Source organism: Alexandromys fortis, unplaced genomic scaffold, assembly GCF_014885135.2.
Source record: "Alexandromys fortis isolate MF-2015 unplaced genomic scaffold, M_Fortis_MF-2015_v1.1 scaffold_93, whole genome shotgun sequence".
NCBI classification, from domain to species: Eukaryota; Metazoa; Chordata; class Mammalia; order Rodentia; family Cricetidae; genus Alexandromys; species Alexandromys fortis.
In genome coordinates, this window is record NW_026067970.1 from 2,272,347 (window position 1) to 2,292,940 (window position 20,594).

A 20,594-nucleotide genomic window follows, 5' to 3' on the forward strand; every position below is an offset into this window, starting at 1 on the left:
TCATAGTAGATACAGTCATTAGGCCCAAGAAGCCATTAAAGTGTTTAATAAGGTCATTAAATTGACTAACAGCGGCTTTGGAAGCCATTTCCATAGGAAATCCATGGGATTCCAGGTATGGGACATGGGGCTGTCCTTTGTGGCCGACAGCTTGCCAGCATCCGCGTGAGGGATGGTGGGCAGGTCGTGAGGGATGCCTCTAATTAAGAGATTATAGGTGAACCTCGGCTGTCTGGGCGTGCTGTTCATGGCTGGAAGTGTGTTGAAACTTCACTAATTCCTACTAATTGCAGGGTGGGGGAGGAGAGGCCCATCTGAATTACGGAATATTTTAAAATAAATGCGCTTTTATGACGTTCCAGTACATATTTTAACTCCAACCAGGCTAACAAATCGCTGCCCGGCGCGAGTCTTCAGGGATGAAGTGACTAAGGGCATCAGGGTGATTTTCAATTATTTCTATGTAAATAGGCGTCTCTGAAGTTCTTCAGGTTGCTCGGAGACAGTTTGCCCTCATACATCTTCAGCATTGCGCTAGTCACCTTCCGCTGTTAATTGGCAGCACCCTTGGAGGATGGGATTGGGAAATTAAGATAAACCTGAGGCCATCTATGAAATACCTTCCGGAATGATAAGCGGTGTCCAGGAGGCCGGGTGGAAGAGGTTTTTATTTCAGCTAAAGTTGGATTTAGTGTCCCCCGCTGAAGGCGGTTCGCTCATCCCTGCGGGCACTTACGGACTGGCTGACTGTCAGTGGGTACACTGGAGGTGCCAGGCGTTGATGTCTTGAGAGCCAGGCCAGGTTGCTTAAGGTCGGCTCCAGGAGAGGAGGCCCGTTTGTTAGTGCTGGACAGCAAGGAGAGCCAGGGAGTCAGGGAGTACGAGGTGCTTCAAGGACGGTTGAATAAATCACACCAGGAGAGGCGGAAGAGTGCGGACTCAGGTGTGTTTAAAGATGATTGGATTAGGGAGCAAAAGGAGAGAAAGGAAAGGTTGGGGTGGGAAGCAGAAGAAAGAAGAAGAAAATGGTCTGATGTTAGTGATCTAGGCAGGAAGACCAGCTTGTTCAAGGATGCGAATGAGGGCACACACAGCGTAGCCCTCGCTCCCTGCCCGACCTTAGGCAGCCGTGGAGTCTGCTCTCCTCAGCACTGGTCACCACTTCCGTAACAGCTGGAAGACGGAGCCTTGTATGTTCCTTTAGCTTTCTGTGCTAGGAGGCTCTGCCTTTGGTGGGGTGTGCGTTGCATTGGGAAGGGTATAGGTACACAAAAGAAAGTTCCTTGGGAGGTTTGTCATACAGAGTGGACCAGTGTGTGCTGGAGCAGTCAGCCAGAGAAGTCTGGCTGGGGCTGTGGTGGCACTGAGTTGAAGGACAGAATGGTGTGGGGACTTCAGTGGGTCAAGGGTCAAAGCTGGAGACTTGGTACAGAGCAAAGATGCCTAGACTGGAATGAAATGCTAGGAATCACCAGCCATGTGGGTGGTTGAGTGTGTGAGTGTGTGTGTGTGTGTGTGTGTAAGGCCACCCTAGACCCAAACATACAAACACCCTAAAAACACTGACCAAAACCAGCTTATGGAGAAAAGGGCTTATTTCACCTCCAACTCCCAGATCCTGTCCATCACTGTAGGAAGTTGAAGCAGGATCTCAAGTGGAAGCCATGGAGGAACTGACTGCCTTGTTAAACACAACCCTGTCCTTCTTCAGTTGCCTTTTCTCTTTCTTTTCTTTCTTTTGTCGAGACAGGGTTTCTCTATGTCACAGCCCTGACTGTCCTGGAACTCACTCTGTAGACCAGGCTGACCTTAAACTCAAGAGAATCGCCTGCCGCTGCTTCCCAAGTACTGGGATTAAAGATGTGTACCTGGTTCAGCTGCCTTTTCTAATTGGCCTAGGTCCCCCTGCCCAGGAGTGGCATCTCCCATAGTGGACTGGACCCTTCTGTATTAGTCAACCAAGAATATGTCCCCAGACATGCCTACAAGCTAGTCACATGCAGGCAATTCCATTATTAAGGTTCCTTCTCCCCGTTGGCCTTAGTTTATGTCAAGTTGATAGAAACTAGCCAGTGAACACATCAGCCAGGCTAAAGAATGTAGATATACGCTTAGTGCTGCGGTGCATTCTGGGTGTGCATTTAATATGTGTTTCTCATGACCAGGGCGCTGGGGCGATGGTGGCGCACTTTAGTCCCAACACTCAGGGAGACAGTCAGGTGGATCTCTGTGAGTTCAAGGCCAGCCTGGTCTACAGAGCGAGTTCCAGAATAACCATGGCTACACCGAGAAACCCTGTCTCAAAAAAACAAAACAAAACAACAATGAGGACAAATGCATTTCTGTATTCTGTCATGGCTTTAGAATATTCTCATGTTCGCCTCTAGGTAAAGATTAGGTTCCATCCTGGTGGGAGGAGAGTCCTTCCCGTAGCTTGTTGCTGCGCTGTGTCCCAGTGCACACATTGTGAAGGACCTGTTTGACGAATACAGTTCAACCTTAAGGCCACGTTTTACTAAACAATTACACTATTAGGGTGTTTGTTACTAAGTTCCTAAGTCAATATTTTTTACTAAAAAAAATAAAATGTGGGTTCTGGGGAGCCTGTGTCAGGATTTAGAGTTCAAAGCTAGTCTGGGTTACATAGTGAGATCCTGATTTGGAGGGAAGTAGACGCCATTGATGATAACGATGGTGAGGATGAGAGACAAATTTCACTTTCTAGCCCTGGTTGGCTGGGGACTTACTATGTAGACCAGGCTAGCTTTGCATTTGAGATGGTCCTGCTGCCTCTTCCACCTGAGTGCTGGGATCATAGGTGTGTATCACTAGGCCCAGTTAGATTTCCTTGTCCCCACCCCCTTTTTTGAAAGTCGATTATTTTTTGGGAAACTGTTTATAGTTTCCCCTGCCTCACTCACAAGGCTTGGTTAGATTTTCTTACTTCATAACGTCAGTGTGTGGGGGAAGGCTTCATGCTCTGCATTGATCAGTCTTCTCCCTGTGTGTGATTTGCTTTGTATTCGTTTAGCATTAATGGGGCATTCCCCGATGTTTTCAGTGGGGTTTTGTATTTGATCTACCTACCAGCTACCAGAGCTGGAAGGCAAGGCTTAGTGAATTCATAATTTTAGGAGCTGGGCGAGCCAGAATTTACTTGTAGTTTTTTAACTAGAACTTCTGTTCAATGTTAGTATGCCAGCAACGGGGCAACAGGGGAGAAGTAGGGCGAGAAAAACATTTATGTATTGACTTTAGAACCGCTTACATGGTTGCCATAGTGAATTGGTGATATGCCGTGTGGTTGGGCATATGTGGTAGTGCCAGGACAGTAGGGCTTACCGTCCAGACACACCCTGTTTTTATCCCAGGTCACAGTAGGGCTTACCGTCCAGACACACCCTGTTTTTATCCCAGGTCACAGTAGGGCTCACTGTCCAGACACACCCTGTTAATATCCCAGCTCACACATGTGTGCTCTGTTGACTCGTGTGTCTGCCCTTCCTTCCCATTCTTTGGCTGTGGGTTTGTTTTTGAGGCAGAGTCTCACTTTGTAGACTGGCTGCTTTGGAACTCAGTGTAGTATGGCCATGGGCTCTAAACTCATGGCAGTCCTGCCTCTGCCTCCTGAGTGCTGAGGTTATAGGTCTGAGCCCCCACGCCCACCTTCCACTAGGTTTTCTCTGTGTGAAGACCCGCCATTTCAATAGCAGGCCTGTGTTTTCCATCTGCTGTTAATGCATGACGTTGAGTGGTTGGAAATAATGGCGTCTGTTTGACTCATCTGGGCATGTCTTCCTCTTCCATGGAAAACTGATTCTGCCAACTCTGTGGGAATGTGGCTTCCACGGGACACGGTGACTCGGAGCGATCCCTCAAGTCCTCCGTTAGGCACAGCGCCAAGGACAACGCTACTTTTGAGGGCCAGTGAAATTGTTTAATTTCTTTTAAAATTAGAAGAGTCAAAAAAAGGCCCTGAAGCATTAGTATAGTCATCTGTACATCAGCATAGTTAAATATGATTATGTATGTATGTATGTAGGCAGCATATGCTTGTATACAATGTATGTATGTAACATATGCATGTACACAATGTATATAACACATAATATAAGGTGTGTGTTAATGTGTAATATATGCATGTACACAATATATGAATGTAATGTGTAATGTATGTAATGCACATGTGTATGTATGTATATAAGAAAGGCCCATGAAAACCAGAATGGAGCCCATATGTGCAGGGTTGGGAGCCTTGGATGGTCTGCAGACTGTGGTCTTGTCTTCCCAACCTACTTATGCGATGAGATTGGATGTGTTCAGGGTAGTATGACTGAGAACCGTAACCTATCTGCCTTCCCTCCCTTCCTGCTGGCCAAGCAAACAGATTTATTAAGGAAAAGTAGGAAAGAATTCCAGAGAGCAGGTGAGGTTCCACAGGAGAACTTGCCCATAACCTGTTTATCTTTCTAGTCATTGATTGCTTCTCTAAGGATTGATTGAAAATCACTTGTGGGGGCAGGAGAGATGGCGCAGGGATTAAAAGTGCATATGATTATTACTATTTTTTTTTCCTTTTTGGTTTTTCAAGACAGGGTCTCTCTCTGTAATCCTGGCTGTTTTAGAATTCACTCTGTAGACTAGGCTGGTCTTGAACTCACAGAGATCCGCCTGCCTCTGCCTCCCAAGTGCTGGGATTAAAGGCGTGCGCCACCACCGTCTGGTAGTGCTACCATTCTTGCCAGAGGACCTGCGTTCAGTTTCTAAGCGGCTCGAAACTACCTGTAGCTCCATCTCCAGGGGAGCTGATGCCTTCTGGCCTCCGAGGGCACTGAGCTGTCCTTCACATTCCCACCCCCAACACATAATTAAAAATAAAATAAATCTTTAAAAACCTGCATATATGTGGAAAGTACCAAAGAAAAGTCAAACAAACACAAAACACAGAATAAAAAAATAAGCAAATATCATGGCCAAAGTGTATAGCGCTTTGTTATGTTGTTACCTGATTCTTATTCTGTCTCTGAATGATTTTGAAAATGTGTGACAGAGGCCGGAAAATCATGAGTTCAAGGCCAGCCTGGGTCATGTGATAAGACTGAATGAGGAATACCAAAGGAGGCAAGTGTGGTGGATCAGACCGGAATCCCGGCTCTAGAGAGGTTGAGGTGGGAAGATTGCTGGGTTCAAGGCTAGCTTGGGCTACGTAGTTCCAGGCCAGCCTGGGCTGAAGCATGAGACTGTGTCCTGAGCTGAACCAAACATCCAAAGAGTGGGGTGGGGGGCAGATAAGCACAGTGGGAACATTTAAAGATAAGCCTCTTGGGATGTGCATTCATAGTCCCTAGGTGAGGACACCCGATGAGAAAGGGTGTCAAATGCAGGGTCAGAGGCCATGCTGCCTTCTAAGACAAGTTTTGCTGGGCACAATGTTACTGGCAGGGAACATGGTCTACTTTAATGCTTATGGATTGAAGAAAACCTCTTGTTTATTGTCTGTACAACAGTATGGAGGTCTGTCCAAACCCTGGCTTGCCTTCCTCTTTTGTTTAAAAAAGTTAAAAATCTTTGTGTTTTTTTTCCCCCCCTGTATAACACTCTGGCTTTCTTGGAACTTGCTCTGTAGACCAGGCTGGCCTTGAACTCACAGAGATCTGCAGGCTTCTGCCTCCTGAGTGCTGGGATTAAAGGCATGTGCCACCATGCTGGCTCATGGCAACTCTTACAACGGAAAACACTCAACTGAATGTCTGCACCACATGTATGTAGTACCCAGGAAGGCCAGAAGAGGACTGCAGAGCCCCCGGGAACTGGAGTTCCCGTGTGGATTCTGGAAATTGAACCCTAGTCCTCTGGAAGAGCAATGAGTGCCCTCAACCGCAGGGCCATCTCTCCAGCTCCTTTCTTTCACTGTTGCTATCTTAAAAACAAGCAAACAGAACTATTCACAATTTGTGTGTGCATGTGTGTGTGTGTGTGTGTGTGTTGCTAATTTATTTTGTTGTTTTGGACCCAGATTATAGATATTTGAGATGACATAAATACTGCATTGAAAAGCTGAGACAAACAAAAGCTTAGTTTTCACAACCAAGTATTAAGAATCAGTTTTGGCCAGGTTGTGGTGGCACATGCCTTTAATCCTAGCACTTGGGAGGCAGAGGCAGGCGGACCTCTGTGAGTTCGAGGCCAGCACGGTCTACAAGAGCTAGTTCCAGGACAGGCCCCCAAACCACAGAGAAACCCTGTCTCGAAAAAAAAAAATTGGTTTTGGACTCTGTCTTGGCCGTCTTTAGATACCAGCAACACTGGGCACTCTCCGTCAGTTTCGCATTATTTAAAATTTCCGTGTGTGGATGAAGTGTTCTGTGGACTCTGGTGACACCTGATTCATGGTCTCTACTTCTCATTTTCTGAGGGCCAGCGAGCGCCCTGGCTGCCACTTCCAGTTCTGTCCTCCCAGCTCCTTGCAGCCTTTGTCAAGTCCTGACCCTGTTCTTCGTTCACTATGCCCTCACAGGAGTTTGTCAGCGTCTGGGTCCGCGACCCCAGGATTCAGAAGGAGGACTTTTGGCATTCCTATATCGACTATGAGATATGCATCCACGTGAGTATGCAGTCAGTAGGAAGTGGGGTTTTAGGTGGTGAGTGTTTTATATGATACAATGACGCTAAGAACTAGAACAAAAAGATTTAATTCACCTGGGCAGTGGTGGCGCACGCCTTTAATCCCAGCACTCGGGAGGCAGAGGCAGCCAGATCTCTGTGAGTTCGAGGCCAGCCTGGTCTACAAGAGCTAGTTCCAGGACAGGCTCCAAAGCTACAGAGAAACCCTGTCTTGAAAATCAAAATAACTAATTAAAAAAATTTAATTCAAAGAACTGAATTGAGATGATTCCAGCTAAGCTTGTATACAAATGAAGCCGTAAAATAATTCTTAACATTGAAGAATTGCTTATTGGAAGCTCAAATTTTACTAGTTTTTTTAAAAAAAAAAAACTATTAAGATTTTAATGTTTATTACCTTTACTTACGGAGATGTGAATACTTAAAAAAATTAATGATTAAAGAGTATAACTCATCAATGACATTTCATTGTGATATTATATCTCAAGATAATATATTGTTTAATAAATCGTAAGTCTTGAGAGGACATAGAATTTGGGGGGAAGGGAGATGTATTAGCCATTTTAGATTAATACAAGGTATTGGTTTTCATGATAACATTTTTTCATATGTGCCATTATGTTTTGTTCTGTTTTATATAGAGAGTCAGAAATTTTGGGAATGAAGATGTACAGTTAGTTTGCCTTAGTCTAGGTTTGAAGTCATAGCACAGAGTGAGCAGCCAGCAGTGACGTTCCCCAGTGGAAACAATCCTGAGCCACAAGCTCCTGAAATGCCCGGCTGGTGTGGAGCCTGCTCTGCTCCTCTCGAGCAAGGTCAGCACACCTGTCCTCCGTGGGGCCCCACGGAGGACGTCCTGCGCCAGCTGTCCTGCAGCTGTGGCTGCGGTGGATGCAGGGCAGCTTAGAAAGGACGCAAATGAACCCCTGAGACCGCTGGGAAAGACTGGCCCCAGATGCTGGCCTTGAAGAGGCTCACTTTGTTGTCTGACCAGGTCCAGGTCTGCCGTATCTACATGTGCATGTGAAGAAACATGCAGCCGTCATTCAGTGTCATTGGGATGATGGAATCACACTAGAAATCCGAACGCCACTCAAATTTTTTTCTTTTGAGAGTCCCCAGTGTAGAAAATAAGGCGAAAGTTGAGCGGCTTCTTTCCCTCCCCTTTTCTTGCTTCTCAGTTATTTTTGAAGCCACCACTGTATAGTATAAGTTGTTTGCTTTTGCTGTTTTGTTTTGTTTTGTTTTTTTTCTAGGCAGGGTTTCTCTGTACCTAGGAGCCTGTCCTGAAACTAGCTCTTGTAGACCAGGCTGGCCTCGAACTCACAGAGATCCACCTGCCCCTGCCTCCCGAGTGCTGGGATTAAATGCATACGCCACCACCACCAGCTTGTTTGTTTGTTTGTTTGTTTTAAACAGGGTTTCCCTGTGTAGCCCTGGCTGTCCCAAAACTTGCCTGAAACCATTGCCCAGCGCTGTATAAATTGTTATTTTGCTTTTGTTTTTACTCAAAAGCTCAGACCAAGGATCCATTCTCTATGAAAATATAAGAGCAGGTGTTTGGGCTGGAGAGAAGGCTCAGCAGTTCTGAGCACGCACTTCGGGAGTTTGGGTCTTGGCAGTCCAAGGCTGCTCATAGCAGCTGTAGCTCCAGTTTTAGGGGATCAAGCTCCTTTTCTGACGTCCCCAAGCTCCTTGCATGCATGTGATGCACAGACTTACGCTCAGGACACACACACACAAGATGACCTTGTGTGTTGAAGACACAAGGTTTGTCAGCTCTGCAGTTCACCCTGAGGAGACTGTTTACTCATCTGTGTACCCAAAGGAGGGACGTTGTTTAGCTTAGGCTGGGGACTCTGGACCTGTCTCAGGGCTGCTCCAGGGAAGCAGACAGCTAGTCACTAATAGTGTTCACTGTACTTCCCAGGTGCTTTTTGTCCATCTTCGTATCCACCCTGACTTCCCACTCAGGAAACTAGAGCTGATGTCACTTTCCTGGAGTAGAACCCGGGCTGACATTTATGTCTGTCTGTCATGGAACTGAAGCTGAATGGGGCTCGACTGCTTTCCACCTCGCTCATTGTCCAGGAGGATGGGAAATGTTGTCTGGTTGAGCAATGGCTTCAGGATCCCCAGTGGCATTCCTGTTGAGATGTAGATGTCTGCAAAGCCTTTTGAAGGGCTGTGGGAGGTCAACTCTTATCTGTAAAGGCTTTGGGACGCCGTTAAAAATGTCCCTGTGCATTTAGGGTGTGTGTGTTTATCAAGATAGGTACTCACTTCCTAGCCCAGGGTGGATTTGAACTCCCGGCCCTCCTGCTTCAGCCCCCTGAGTCTGAGATGACAGTGTGGGCTACCAACCCCACCAGAATTTGTTTCCTAATCTTTGGAAACAATGCTTGTAGTTAGGAGAGCTCAGATTTCCTTCAGGTTTCTGGTCAGGGTGTGGCCGTCCCACCCAAAGATAACACTACTCATTTACGTCACTGTGGCTTCTTCAGGCCCAAGACTGGTGAGTTACGGGCAAGACCGCACAATGCCCACATACATGGAACTAATGTGGCATGGTTGCATCCTCTTTGGAGTGAGCACCGTATTGTGAGTTACATGAGTGCTTTTCCCCGTAGGTGAGCCTCATGTTTTTCTGTTTCTGCACAGACGAATAGCATGTGTTTTACAATGAAAACATCTTGTGTACGAAGAAGGTACCGAGAATTCGTGTGGCTGCGGCAAAGACTCCAAAGCAATGCATTGCTGGTGTAAGTGGCTGATGGGTTAAAGTACGGCGATCTGTCTGTGATAGCCTAGAACTGAAAGTTGTTAGCGTTAAAATGCGCGAGGTAAGGACAGGCCACAGATTCGCTTCCTCTGGTGACTTCTGTGCCTACTGCATCTGAAGTTAAAATCCGTCACGTGACTCTACCAGCTTTTATGAATATTAATCACCAACGGCCCCAGAATTGCTTTAAGACAGGTTTTCCTTTAAGTCAATATTATACAGCAATAGTTATGTGATAATCGTGTGATAATTATTACCATGCGTGAGGTGCCTTCAGTTTGAGGGATTTCTGCAGCCGAGTCATCTTGATTTGCTGATTAATTTTTTTCTTTCTCATCAGAGAATTACCAGAACTTCCATCTAAGAACCTGTTTTTCAACATGAACAATCGCCAGCACGTTGACCAGCGTCGTCAGGGCTTGGAGGATTTCCTCAGAAAGTAAGTGAGGGTCTGTAACCAGGCTGGGGTGCAGGCAGAGAGAACATGGGTTCTCTCTGCTCTGAGATGCTGCTGGCCTGTGGGCCTCATATGCTCATATCCTGTATTAGAGTGCCACCTTGTGGTTCACATGGAATGGTGCAGGCGTGAATGGAGCCTTCTAGAAACAATGGGCGGCTGAGTCAGAATAAACACATGGTCTCTTAAGAGTAGATACAGTGGCAGCTTACACTTCTAATGGAAGCACCCATGAGGTTGAGGCAGGAGGATTTCTGCGAATTTGAGGCCAACCCAGGCTTCGCAGTGGGTTTCAGGCCAGTCCATGTCAAAGAAATACTCTCCTACCCTAAAACAACAATAATAACAACAAACCCAAAGGAAGCAGCAACAGAAATAAAGCAGGTTCAAGTTCCTCAGGAAGCTGGCTGACAGGAGTAACGTTTCTTAGGAAATAAGTCTGCCATATTACTTAAAACAAGCACGTCCTTAAAGCCGGCCCTATTTGCAGCAGTTAGCCCCGACAAGCCAGACTTGTCTGTTCTAGGCACTTTCTCTGTGTCTCTATTGTCCCACCTATATAATGGGGCAGTGGTGGTCCTTCCCTCACAAGGACGGAGACAGTTGAGTAGGCTAAGGACTGGGGCACCAGCAACACTGCCTGGCCCTTCCCTGACCAAATGGCCTTACTCTTCTTTGCAGAGGATGGTCTGTCCTTGCATGTGTTGTCTAGTAGTCTCAGTATGTTGATCCTGGATTTCTGTGATGAGCTGCCGAGTCCTTCCCGCTAGGATCTCCCTGTCTCATCCGCTCTCTGGAATGCCAGGATGGGAGCCTTGCCCCTCAGTGGCTGGACCAGAGACTGAAGCTAGACTACTGAGGTTCAAATCTTGCATCTGCCACTTCACTAGCGGGGAGCTAGGCAAGCCTTTTACTTTCCCTGTGTCTCTATTGTCCCACCTATAAAATGGGACAGTGGTAGTCCTTTCCCATAAGGACTGAGACAGTTGAGTAGGCTAAGGACTGTGGGACACCAGCAACACTGCCTGGCAACCTAATGTCTACGTGTTGATCTGTATTAGTTTAGCACACTCAAGGCTGAAATAGCTGTAAGCTTGTTTTTTTCATATTCTAGATAGAGTCAGGTGAGCACCAACCAGTTAGAGGCAGGGGCCTCGAGTGTCCCTTCTTTTCTAGTGGCTTTGGGATCTGAAATTATCCCCTTTTGAGTTAAATAAATAGGACCCGGAGCTAGTCTGAAGCAGCATGCCGCTTTCCCCATATGGCTCACTTATGAAGGGCCTGGGTATTAAGTATGCACATAAATATGAATACTTAGTTCTATTAGATTGACACAGTGCCTTTCCTTCCAAGAGGTCACGGGGATACGCGGAAAGCTGGAAGCTTATGAAGTGAGTGAGGGCAGGGGAAAAGAAGGCACCAGAGCCATCCCTGTGAGAAGAGCTCAGACCGCAGTGTTCTTTGTGGTGTTACACTGTGACAGAACAAAGGGCTGGGCAGGACTTGTCCAGTTTTTCCTTTCTGTTAATTGTCGCCTCTAAGGTGCCCAGGTGGCCAATGGCGTCTCCCTTAAGATGCACGTAGCTGGTGTTTACAGAGCAGCCTCATTCCGGATGCTCCCCCAGGGAAGCCTGCAGCCTGGCCACCGCCTGGGAGGCCTGGGCAGGAGCTGGTGAAATGCAGGGCACTGATCATTCCTCTGACGCTGGTCCTTTGAAACAGGGTCTCGTGTAGCCTAGGCTGGCCTCAAGCACTGTGTACTTTACTCTGGCCTTGAACTCCTGACTGTCCGTTCGGATTGCTGGGATCACAGGTGTGTGCCACCGTGCCCAGCTTCAGGGTTTTGCTCCGTGCACTGTTTTTAAGCACTGTATTTTCACCGTTGGTCTCCATACATCTGCCCCCATGGGATTGTACCAGGGCAGAGGTGTTTTGTACTATGTATCATTTGGCTGTTCACTGGCTTTGACACACATGTCACAGTGGGGAGTATCCTGCTTCAAGGGCTCAAGGAACTTGGGTGTAAGTCTCCCATCCGTCCCTGCTCTTGATATTTTCCAGGCTAGGAAACCCGGGTTGATTCTTTTGAGTCCCTGGGTTGCTTTGGTCATGGAGTGGAGCAGTGTACCAGTGCATTGCTGTTGAAGCTGGTGGTTGTGTTGTCAGAGAACTGACCGCATGGAAAGGACTCTGAATGACACACGCTGACCCTCCGTCCACCAGCTGTGTGCCCAGCTGCAGGCACAGATGGAGTGCATACACGTTGTTTGTCCCGAGACGCTTCCACTCTCACTGGGAGCGCTGAATTAATTCAAATTTGATCTGGGAGCTAGAGGGATGGGTCAGTAGTTAAGAGCATGTGATAATTTTCCAGAGGACCCAGGTTCAGTTCCCAGTACCAGTGTGGCAGCTTACAACCCTCTGAATCTCTAGTTCTGGGATTCAAAGCCACTTCTGGCCTCCTTAGGCACCAGGTATGCACATGTGCACCTATATGGTGCACACGTACACAGGTAGACCAAATACTCAAACACGTAAAGTGAAAATAAGTAAGTCTTAAATTTAAAGCAACAGATATGAACAGCCACTGGAGGATCAAATCATGGAGCAGATAGCTTTCCTGGGATACTGTTTATTTTGTGGGAACATTTGTTTCTAATGAGTTAGTTTCACATTGAAAATGAAGTGGGAGGGGGCTAGAGAGGCAGCTCAGTGGTTGAGAGCACTTGCTGCTATTGCAGAGGACCCAGCATTTGTTTCTTAGCAACCACATGGTGGTTCACAACCATCCATGACTGTAGTTCTAGGGGCTCTGTTAACGTTCTTCTGATCTCCATGAGTACCAAGCACACATATGGTGCCCATACATGTGTGTAGGCAAAGCACACACAAAATGGAATAAATCTAATTTAAAAAAATAAAAATAAAAAAACAGCCTGAGTTTGATCCCCAGAACCCTGGGGGTGAAGGAGAGAACACACTCCAGCAAGTTGTTCCTTGCAGGATGTGTCCTGAACCATGTGCTGTGTGCTGTGGCATGTACGCACCCCCCCTCCCTCCAGCCCTCCTTTCTGAGTCACGTCTGTGCAGCTCCTGTTGGGTCCAGTTCGGGCACCAGTAGCAGCCATCCATGGCTTCGCCCCTGGTGCCCCTCCTCCAGTCAGCCCTATACTACCTAGGGCAGCTGGGTGAGATGGACGCTTCAGGACGGTGCCTGACTGCACCTCAGCGTTCTCTGAGGCATCACTGGTCCCCCATCCATCCATAGCTGACCCCTGGTTTGGTGGAAGGCCTCTAGAATCCATAACATTAAAATGTGGCATGGGCTGGTTACAGACTCGAAGCATAGATTTAAACATTTTGATATGTATATACATTTTGAAGTTGTTAAGATGCCATGAAAGCAAAAAATATTTCTGCATATGTACAGTGTATAATGTAAAACAAAATGTCTAGGTTATTTGTGTAATAATGTGTACTCAGTATGAACACCATACATATTCTGCCCGACACTGAGTTCGTTTCTCTGGTGGCCGGAGAAGATCACGTGTTGATCTTGTACACGCTGGATGCTGCAGGTGCTTTGTTTCAGAGCTTACTAGCCTTGCAAGGTTGGGATTGTAGCCCATCCATCCATGCCACCCTTGGAACACAGGCGTCCTGTGCTCTAGGAACTGCTGCGTTTATATCAGCAGAGCAGCCACAGCAAGCTGAGCTGGTCAGTGTGGCTGTGAGATTTTCAGACATTCATTTTCCCTTGTGGCTGTCATTTTCCTCTTGTATCTTCCTAATTCTTAGTTGTAAGCTCCTGCCATCGTAGCGGAGACAGAGTTATAGAGGTACGAGGTCTGCGTGAGGCCCCGCCTGAGCTGACCCCTCTTTGCAGAAGGCGTCCCAGCGACAGCACACACAACCACAGTTTAGACTTTCTATTGTGTTTTTATATCATTTTAATTCATTTTTCATCGTTGTTTTGGGACAGCCCAGGCTGACCTTGAGTTGATGATGTAATGGCTGTGGTGAGAAAGTTGTTTGTTTTTTTTTAAAAACAAAAGACCCACACATGTAGGCACACACACAAATACACAGAGAGAGACAAACACATACACAGGTGTTTTTTTTTTATTTATAAATCTCTATGTTCAATAGAGGGCACCACAGCATAGATTATGAATATCTTTCAATGAATATTTGTAGGTTTAATTTATTTCTCTCATGGAAACAAGTAAAGAGGCCGAGTTAGCTTTTCCTTTTCCCCAACAGCTAACCTTCCGTGTACTTTCCAGATGTGTATAGAGCGCATTCACCTGAGTTCAGAATATCCAGGGCATCTGTAGAATTCCATGATTTTGTGTACCGTAGCTGTTCTTCAGCTGAACCACTGTATAATATGCTTAGTAAAATCACATTAAGGAAAAACCAGACTTCACTGTGTCCAGTGAAGGGGAAAGCAGGCCTTGCTTTCTCTAGCATTGTAGGAGGGGGGGGGGAGTAGGGGGAAAGCAACTTCGACTTGCATTGTAAATATGTTTTCAGAAATCCCTTTGACATTCTATAGGCTGCTTTGTTAAAACTCCCACTATAAAGGCTTGAAAATAATATATTTATTTTATTTTATTTTTTGGGGGGGGTCTCAATATGTAGGTAGGGCTGGTTGTCGGAGAACTCAAGCTGTAGGTAGACCAGGCTGGCTTTGAACCCACAAAACTCTGCCCGCCTCTGCTCACTACTGCCCCCTACTGCTGGAATTAAAAGTGTGCGCCACCACAGCCACCTAGACATTTATTTTTATGGAAGCTTCTGACTCACAGAGATTCACCTGTCTCTAACTCCTGAGTGCTGGGATTACAGGCGTGTGCCACCATTGCCCAACTAGAGGTTGCATCTTTTAAATTTAAAATATACTTTAAAATTTATTATTACTTGAGATGGTCTCACAATGTTGTTCTGGCTAGCTTGGAACTCTTAATTCTCCTGCCTCGGCCTCCTAAGTGATTATAGGTGAGCCCCACCACTCCAGACTCTTAAGATTTGCATTCTAAATTTTACAGTGTAAGCTATTTGACCACAAAATGAAAACAAAATATATTAAAGTAGTTTTTTGTTTCAAATTCATACCTGTACAGTCCTGGTGGTCTAAACTTAGCTATCAAGACCCAAAAACTAAAAAAAATAAAACCAAACTTAGTAGGCGTACTGGTTTTGAACTCTCTCAGGGCCCTGTGGGTGTGAGTATTCAGGGTGGTGTCCCCCACTTTTACCCCTCTTTCTATTGAATGGGGTGGCCTGTTCTCTGGCTTTTTACTCTTTGTCCTCCAGGTGGCAGTGTTCAGCAGAAAACTGGGAACTAAGGAGACTAAGGCGCAGTCAAATTGGAAATTGAATTATTGCAGAGGAAAAGGGACGGTAGCCTTGAGGTCTCCATCAGCCTGCACTCTGGTCACTTTTGTTTGCGGTGCCCATGTGTTAGGTGCCCAGCCAGTTAATAACAGCATGTGAGCAGTTCAAGGCTCAGTAGAATTGCTTTAGACATGAAATAAAGCTAAAATGAATTTGTGTCCAATATCGTTGCCATTAGTGCACATTACTCCTGTGCTGTAATGCCTCAAACCATCTAAAATCAATTTTAGAGATCACCCATTATTTTATAGAGAAAATAAAACACATTTCCAACAGAAACAAAGCCGTGTGTACAATCCTATGAACAGCCACTTGTCCTATGGCGGGCGGGAAGCTTCCAGCAGGCAGCCACGGGAAACACGCGGCTCAGACTTCACAGCGGGTCCAAGTTTGTCTTGGGGGCTTGTTGCCATGAAGCGCTTCCCTAATTTGAATTATTTAGACGTGGATGGGAAGCGTTTGTAAGCGAGGAAGACAGATCTTAGTGCAGTCAAAGGTTCTTCCTGCTTGGCAGATGGCCGTACGGCCATCTTCCGGGAGGACCAGGCCAGAGGACACGCAGAGTTGAGCACTTAGAGTCCTTGCTGGAGATTTTCTCTTTGCAAAGCATAATTGTCTTGCTTTGCTCTTAGTAAAGAGCCTCCCTCCCCTCGAATTACATCTGTAAGTCTGTGGAGGCAAAGGGGAGGACTGGACTTCGTGTGTCTGTAGACATTTGCCTTCCTCAAGAAGTAATTGTGTTATCTGGAAGAAAGGAATGAGCTATTGTGATGCCCTTGGTATTTAACAAAATTGCTATTAATGGCCAGAAAGGAATTTTTTTTTCTGATCATTTGTTTAAACATACAAGATATAAAGCAAGGCTCATTTGGTCTGAAATGTATGGTCTGGTTTTCATAGTCTGTGAATGAGAAAAATCCCATGTTGGGCAAAATGACGCGTGGGTTGTAGTGTTTCCCCCTTTCCTAGATCCTGGCCCTAGTATCTCCTGTAATGTCACCACTGAACAGTTACTGGAGACTCAGTTATCATATGTCAAAGATATTAGCTCAAAAGATGAAAAGCCAGTTTTTATTTAAGTGTGAGGGGGGCACTGGCTTGGTTTCCTATTCCGTGGCACCCCAGAAAAGCATATGCTCGGCTGAGAACACGCATATGACCATGCCAGCTTCCTGCTGCTGGGCCGGTGTCTAACCCTCCGCCGGGTCCGGATGCTTTAGTTGAAACTTCTTTCTCATCCGCGTCAGTCTGTCCTGCTGAACCACCAGTGTGAACTCCGTGGGATAAAGGTTTGGGATTGAAATTACTTGGTTGCTTATTTTGGCAAGAGATGCATTGCTCTTGAAGATCCTGCAGAAGTTTCTAGTTAAATTTAGGTTGTTAGAAAAGCCACCTGAAAGGAGCCCTTGTGAACATGTCCCTGGGTAAAGCGGTCACTGCTGAAGTTTTAGTGTGGAGTGTGCCGAGGAGTAAGTAAGTTTTAGTGTGGAGTGTGCCTTTCCGTATAAGTTTAACAGTAGCTGAAAGTTTGGATGTTTCATGACAGCTGATCCAGTAAAGACTGCGGCACTGACACGCTGCTGGCCATCCATTTTTAAAAGCAGAATAAAATTCTCTAACTGTATCAGCAAAATATTTCCATAATTAATCCACATGGTCTTAACAGATGGTTAAATTGGAGAAATGTCCTTGCAGTTATTCTTTTAACAGATGTCCTTAGCCATCAGCGTCACGTTCTTACTCACCTAAGATTCCAAATAGTCAAGGAAAAAGTTAGCATATGTTTTTATCTCGTTGGTGGGCAGAGGCCAGCGTCGGGGCAAAGTTCTCAGAGTGGAGAGATCAGGAGCACCGTGGTAAGGGTTTCCTGTCTTCTACCCGGTCTCTGCCCACGCCTGCTCATCAACTGCTTTCTTTCCTCTCTTTTTCTTTTGCATACAGAGTCCTGCAGAACGCACTTTTGCTTTCCGATAGCAGCCTCCACCTCTTCCTGCAGAGCCATCTGAACTCCGAGGACATTGAAGCGTGTGTTTCCGGGCAGACCAAGTACTCGGTGGAAGAAGCAATTCACAAGTTCGCCTTGATGAATAGACGGTTCCCTGAAGAAGATGAAGAGGGGAAAAAAGACAATGACGTAGATTACGATTCAGAAAGGTATTCCTTTGCACGTGGGCTCAACAGACATATTTATTTAACGCACAGTGTCCGCGTGCATGCACATAGATAGATACACGTTTTGCTTTTTGTTGATGTAATACTAAGATAATGAAAAAATTAATTGACTGAGATTTTATTGAGCTGTGACAGCTCATCATAGTGGTCTTCACACACACCTCCACACTGAATTAATGAATGCAGCAGAAATTCAATTATCTGCATTCTGATTATGTGACTTTCATTTAGTCAGACTTGAATTATTCGCGTTTAAATTATCTAGCTAAAAAAATATCCAACTGCACTCCAAATGGCTAATTAAAAGTCCAAATTTCCTGTCTCTCTTTGTGACTGGAGATAATGAAAGTTCCCCTCTGTTACTCAGGCTTTGAGTGTGTTGTGAAAACCAATTTCCTCTTTTTATTATTTTCCCCCTCTCTTCTTTTCCAGTTCCTCCTCTGGGCTTGGCCACAGTAGCGATGACAGCAGTTCGCAAGGATGCAAAGCAAGCCCGGCGCTGCAGGAGTCCTGAGGGGGAATCCCAGGGCTGCCACCTTCCGCACAACACCGTGCCCAGCCAGAGAGAACGCTTGCTCACAGTAGATCCTTACCTAATGCCACTGTCACTATCCTAGGTAGTCAAATACTTACAGTGGTGGGTTCATAGTGCTAGTATTTTTATGTTGTCTAATTGTAGCCAGGCTTCTGTATAAAGCTGTAAGGTCTGTGAATGCCATTCAACCCTTTATTGCCATATAAGACTTGTAAATACGATCCTGCCCTCAAGTGAAGTGAGTTATATGCTGTATGTATAAAAACATAATCCAATTGGTCTCAGCTGCATTTTAAAGAGCTAGGTGTATCAGTAGCCTTTAACACCAAGACAGAGCATCTTTGCGGTGGCAATGGGGAAGTCATGGTAAACAGTGTGTGACTGGAGCCAGGGTACAGAGTCCCTGCACAGCACACTGCCTCTTTGGCACGTGGCTCTTGTTCTGTGGAGACTGACCTCTACTCTGGAAAATGCTTTGCCTTGGGGTGTTTGAGTAAATTATTTAAGAGTATTTAAACTTTCCCATATAGTATTTCACATGTTAATGGAGACTATGTCTTACAAATAAAGACGTACTAAAATAATGTTTACATCTTAGGGAAAACATAGAAGTGTTCGTAATTTTGCTTAGATTTGCCGTTCGTAGATTTAGAAATACACTTTCACTGTCCAAAATCAGCTTAAACATGGCTTCTGGCAACAAGTCATTTTACCATTGTGTAGTTAGAATCATAGCTTATGATTTATGTTCTGACATTTTAAAAATGTGCATTAAAAAATCACGTAACTTTTGCCAGTGGGGGGCTCCTCACTACAAATTTTTAAGTTAAAAGCAGGTATTTATAAGAACTAAATTAATTTTACCCATAACTATTTCAATAATTTTGGAGTGAAAGTCAGGTTGCTAATGTCAGAGCTCATATCGGTGTTTTAGAAGCCCTTTCTTTTAAGGTTGGCTTAATTTGAATAGAATAGTTCTCTCTCTTTCTCTTTCTGTCTCTCTCTTTGTGGCCCAAAGATAGGATGTCTTGGGTCCACTGAGAGCTTCCAGTTTCAGAAAAGCAGCATTTTTCCTGGATAGTTAGCTAAGTCCTCCCTGCGGATGAAAAGGAGCTGAAAGAAGGTATCTCCCCCCAAGTGAGACAGATGACGTGTTGCTTTCTCCCACTCCCACTCCCGCTAGGAGCAAAAGCGGCTGCAACAAGCAGCCATTTACATTGGGTGTTTAGTAGTTATTGTGCTAATCAAAAGTTAGTGAGTTGTCCTTGGAAATGCTTGTCTCAGAGAACTGGCGAAAAAGAAACAGAAACATTAAATTTGGCGTAAGATGATTTCTTTATACTTTCTCCTTTTTTAAAATCCCATGTGAAACATTAAACTTCTGTGAACTTGTGTTTTCTGTTCAGTGTCTTCGATCTTGTCCTCTAATATTAATTTAATGCAGGAAGATTTAGCAGCTGTTTCTCTCGCTGCATGGGAAGTTCTAGGGCGATTCCCACTCCTCAGTAGTTGTGAATTTGCAGCATTTATGGTTTACACCATCTTTGAAAAGCATATACCATGCCACCAGTTACCCTACTATTTATTGATGAGATGATGTAATCATTGAAGTTAATATTGAGTGATGCTTAATATTTGCTCTGTAAACTTCATGACGTCATTGTTTTCACATTAAACATGGAACAAAAATGTTGTTGGATCACTTATTTTACGTAACAGAATAATTTCTACAGTCTCAGACCTAAATTCAGTGTTTTTAAAATTCCCGGTAATTTTTGACTGAAGAACTTTGATTTGACAGTTGCGGCAGTTGTATGTTCCCTGCGGTAGCTGTGTGACATCTAAGCACTTGCCTTTTCAGACTGGCTTTTGGGGGCCCAGATATTTAAATCACCTTCAGTTTCCAGTGGGCACTTGCTTTGTTTTTTATTTTTAGGTCTGGAGGAGAACAAAGTAACTCCACAGTAACTAAATAGATGGACATTTAGTACTACTTTTATGCGAATTAAGCTTTCCGTGATGCTAATTCTGGATGCCTTATGATTTACATTTCAGCAAAACCCTGTTTTCCTGGTTAATTCTGCAAGGGTAGACCTTACATCTGGAAGGTCATAATCCTATGAATTTGTTTTAAAGCTCACTTTATAGGGAGCTAACGGTGTCAACAATGAAAGGCAGCAACCTGTTACTTAAGACTTAAAGTCTCACTTGCTAAAATTCTAGTTAAAATTTTCAATTAAAAAAAAAAACCAGGGAAACCACAGATGTTTGTCTTTGCTCTAACTTGTCATTCCCTAAGATACCAAATATATATCGCCAGAATTGTTCGAGTCTACTTCAAATCTTATTTAACAATTAAATACAAACAAGTTTTATGCAACATAGAGGAGCAAAAGTATAGAATTTCTTGTATGACATTAAGGATTTTTATCAAATTTATTTAGCTTAGCCATGTTATATCCAATAGTGGTAGCTGGATGTTGTTTTGAACTCGGCTTCCTTATTTTGGTGCTTTATCATCGAGTTAAATGTGTACAATAAGATTTTAAGTATTTGCATGAAAGGACTCGTTTTTTCAATGCAAAAATTAGGAAGGCATATTCAGTTTCCAAATCGCCTTCCTC

At 45.0% G+C, this 20,594-nt stretch overlaps 1 protein-coding gene across 2 annotated transcripts in view; it reads left to right on the forward strand.

Annotated features, from left to right (window-relative positions):
* Snx10 (sorting nexin 10) overlaps window positions 1-19,362 on the forward strand; it is a 64,223-nt gene extending 44,861 nt beyond the window's left edge. For both annotated transcript variants that reach the window (XM_050155489.1, XM_050155488.1), the window contains exons 3-7: window positions 6,518-6,604; window positions 9,286-9,386; window positions 9,747-9,845; window positions 17,205-17,417; window positions 17,868-19,362. In XM_050155489.1, coding sequence (XP_050011446.1) covers window positions 6,518-6,604; window positions 9,286-9,386; window positions 9,747-9,845; window positions 17,205-17,417; window positions 17,868-17,949 — 582 coding nt within the window. In that variant the 3' untranslated portion in view covers window positions 17,950-19,362. The remainder of the gene's footprint in view (window positions 1-6,517; window positions 6,605-9,285; window positions 9,387-9,746; window positions 9,846-17,204; window positions 17,418-17,867) is intronic.
* The last annotated feature ends 1,232 nt before the right edge of the window (window positions 19,363-20,594 follow it).